This window comes from Eschscholzia californica, unplaced genomic scaffold (genome assembly GCF_041429995.1).
Source record: "Eschscholzia californica isolate CP2 unplaced genomic scaffold, dmEscCali1.0.p SCAF_1, whole genome shotgun sequence".
Lineage (NCBI taxonomy): Eukaryota > Viridiplantae > Streptophyta > Magnoliopsida > Ranunculales > Papaveraceae > Eschscholzia > Eschscholzia californica.
In genome coordinates this window covers 7,054,633-7,058,639 of record NW_028238198.1, presented here as the reverse complement: position 1 = coordinate 7,058,639, position 4,007 = coordinate 7,054,633, and the positions used below count along the sequence as shown (strand labels likewise).

Here is a 4,007-nt window from a genome sequence, read left to right as displayed (position 1 = left end):
ATATTTTTCAAGTGTTATATCTTTTGCAGATTGTAATCACACCAAACCTATCACTGTTAAAGAAGCAGTAAAAAATGTGGGGTGTATTTCTGCTATGGACGACGAAATTTATCCAATTGAGAAAAGTGATACTTGGGAGCTAAATTCTTTTCCTGCAGAAAAGAAGTCAATTGGATTGAAATGGTCATTCAAAACCAAGTACAAACCAGATGATGAAGTAGACAAATTAGTTGTTAAAGGGTATGATGAAAAGCCAGATTGATATGAAGTTTTTAAGTTGATGATTAAATGACTAATATTTTTTATTAAGTCATTGAAGGTCCATTGATTTTTCAAGTCGAAGATCATGATGGGTGTTATAATGTTTGAGTTTAAGGGAGAGTGTTAAAATTATAAACTCAAAAGGTATTTATTTAATTAAGTAATTAGAGAATTAAGTTAGTGGGAAGTTAATTTCTTTTGTTGATTAAGTTAGTGGGTTAATGGATGAATTAGTGGAATCATGTTACTAGTGGTCTTAGTTAGTGGGTAGAATTTGGGTCTATAAATAGACCAGTCTTTGTAGTTTATTTTAAATCAAATCAAGTCAAGTATTCAATTCAAGTTAATATCTTCTTTATTCTTCTTTGTTTGTGCAAGTATTTTTAATTTCCAACAAATTTATCGAGTTTTGCACGTTTACCAAATTTGGAGCGAGCATAACTTGTACAGAGATTATAACATATTTGTGAAACGTCTTAGTTGACAAAAAAACCTAATCTAGTAATCTACTAAAGGAGGCTGACTTATTGACTTTTACCTAATTATTAAAGAAAATAAATCATATAAAATAACAGAGTGATATTTGGCCTAAAAATAGAGGCCAACTACAAACCAAAAGTTGATGCAGTCGGTTCTCGTTGGGAATTTAGAATTACGTCCATATAACCACATCTTCCGTCCATCTAGCATATATTCTCTTTACTTCCCCAACTCCTTTTCTTAGCTGACAAGGTCCAACAACACCGTATTAAATCTGTCTATTTCTCAACCGTCCGTATCATCATTGCAGAAATCACCAAAAACTAGGGTTCCATTCTTCAAATTGGGGTTTTCGAATTTAGGGTTTTCATTCTTCAAATCTCGATCGATAAAATGGCGTTAGAGTGGGTTGTACTAGGTTACGCAGCAGGTGCAGAGGTAATCATGCTTCTATTATTAACTTTACCTGGTTTAGATCGTCTCAGGAAAGGTTTGATCGCTGTTACTCGTAACCTACTGAAACCCTTTTTATCAATAGTACCTTTCTGTTTGTTCTTGTTAATGGACATTTACTGGAAATACGAAACAAGACCTACTTGTGAAGGACATTCTTGTACTCCAAGTGAACATATTCGCCATGAGAAATCAATCATGAAGAGTCAAAGAAATGCTTTATTGATAGCTGCTGCTCTTGTTTTCTACTGGCTTCTTTACTCTGTTACAAATCTTGTTGTTCGTCTTGAACAACTTAATCAACGTGTTCAGAAATTGAAGAGAGATGATTGATCCAGATCCATCTAGATCCAGATCTTAACTACAGATAAGCTGTTTCATTGCTACTTGTTTTATTTGTTTAAGATCAAGTTTGATTTAATATCGTTTTTCTTTGTTTTGTTGTGATTTTGAATATTATGCAAGAATTTTTAGTTTAATTTTGTATCTGATGATGATCCTGTGATCAAACACTTCAATATGAATCAATTGTTTTCGAGTTGAAAATTGTGCGTCTCTAATTAGATCCATGATATGAACAATGACATTGTTCAGTTTGGTGATTAGGGCTAAAATCTCCCAATACAAATATCATTAAAATCGCTATGGGAGAAATAATAGATTTATGATGATGTTCGTGTTGAATAGTGTCTGATTATGAAAGAATGGCGCTTTTAGAGCTAAAATTTGACCAACCACATCCATTTACTTGTGAAATTTAGTTGGACATTTGTTAAAAGTATCTCATATGAATTATGACTTCTGTAATCGAATTCAGTAGAAAAACATATACTTTTTATCTTTGTCTGTATCCCACTTATTCATGAACATCGTGTGAGCCTAATAGTTTTCATTTTCCATTTCACGTAAAACCATTCAAACTTCTAAATTAAATGCACAAGAGGCGCGTTAATGGATATGTCTTTTCAATTGCTTCTTTGGCTTCAATAGATTTACTTGGTTTTCGCAGTTTGAGCCAAATTTTTCATCTAAAATTTCATTATCGGTACGAATCTTATGGAACTCAAGAAATGGATCCAAGAAACACGAATACTTGTTTTCATTATAGTATGAATTATCCAAAATGGTGAACATGTATTAGCTAGATAGTTATTAAAGGATTGGAACAATCAATAAAATTGTGTCTTACTTGAATAAAGAGGAATGGGGAACCTGAAATAGAAAAATCATATTTTAGTTCTCTCCAAAATCTTATTTTGTCCAAATTCTTATTTTATCCAAAATCTCATTTTGCTAACACTGGGGGATTTTCATTATTTCACTTCTTATTTGTTATTTCTCTACCCATGGAATACTCATGTGTGAATGTAGCAACATTAGTGAAATTTTCAGATTTGCCCGTTAGGAAAATGCAAATCCTTAGAGATGATCTTATTAGGCTCAATCTAACAATTTTCTAGCTTTCTTGAATTTCTCTTTTTACTTGTTCTTTGTTATTGCATATTAGAAATAACTTGGGAATTTGGATATTTATTTCTCGGGGCACTGCAGTTCCTAAAAGAAGATCTCCTATCTAGAGCAACTCATAGAACTTATGTTTTATTAACTCTTGGGTGAGAATTCACATTGAACAAGTTGACCTCTTCCATGAGCCAGCGTAGTCAACCCGAAAATGTGCAGGTTTTACGGACACAACAAGTTTTACCAGTTGCACACACCATCTTTCTTTTAACTTGGTCCAAAGGCTTGTACACTGTCTTTGATAAGCCACTCACTTTAAAAGGAGAAGGCTAACATCTTTATGGCTGAACACTTAGGGATTGCCTTTCATTATGATAAAACACTTCAATTGGAAGAGATTAATTGTTTTGGAGTTAAAATGTGTGATATGTGTGATGATCGTTTTATGTTGAACTTGGATTAATATTAATAGTTTCATATTTTCGTTATTAATGTTAAATTTGTGACTTTATGTTTTGAATTAATGAGGAATTGTTATAATTATTTTCAAATTCTCATTATTGAAACTTGAAATCATGCTTGTTGACTTCACTAAGCAATAGACTTTTCATATGATGCAACGATCTCTTGATATTAATTTCGTTTTAGTTTTGTCGGTCTTTAACCTCATTGTAAAATTGAGTTTTGATGGATCCACTAACCTCTATCTAATCTTTCAAGATATATATACAAAATTGGCTTTTTGATTTTCATTTGTGAGTTGAAATTTGTTGGGGGAAGGCCGACTGAACGATACATGTATTAAATTGTTCGAGTTGAAAATTGTGCGTCTATGTTGCTCCGATAAGATCCATGATAGGAACAATGAATAATATTTTAGAGAAATGTTAGTGGTGTTTAGTTCTATTAGCTAATAATGCTCATATGATAGACATTTGACATTGTTAAGTTTGGTGAGAAGTAGGATATAAACATTCAATATCTTCTTATGATGTGATTAGGGCTAATTTCTATTTGAGGTATGAGAAGTTGCAAATCCAAAACCGAACACTAATTTGCGAAATATGCTGAGTTAACTACAAATTGAATAACATGTTAGCGTGGTTAAAAACACCATAAAACCATAAACATAGATGTATACTTGTGTACCCCCCTGTTCTATTTCCCGTCAAATAGCTTATGTGGCGTGAAAATCACACTTCCTCTGGGATGAAACCACTCTCGTCTTAAGGCTTCCCTTCCTGCTTTACCACTAGCGTCCATCTCTTTGTACAACCTTCATCGCCCAATTTCACTTTTCAATCTCTATTTTCAAGCTCCCTCAAAATGTGGAAAAACTCTGTGAATCAATC

General features: G+C 32.7%; 1 protein-coding gene across 1 annotated transcript; it reads left to right on the top strand.

The window, feature by feature from the left end:
* The first annotated feature begins 993 nt into the window (after positions 1-993).
* LOC147563676 (uncharacterized) lies at positions 994-1,740 on the top strand. Its single transcript, XM_086639632.1, has one exon. It carries the CDS (start codon positions 1,135-1,137, stop codon positions 1,525-1,527), a length of 393 nt encoding a protein of 130 aa, XP_086495758.1. The 5' UTR covers positions 994-1,134; the 3' UTR covers positions 1,528-1,740.
* The last annotated feature ends 2,267 nt before the right edge of the window (positions 1,741-4,007 follow it).

Coding starts and splice junctions, on each gene's coding strand:
- LOC147563676 (XM_086639632.1), top strand. CDS start 1,135: ATGGCGTTAGAGTGGGTTGTACTAGGTTACGCAGCAGGTGCAGAGGTA.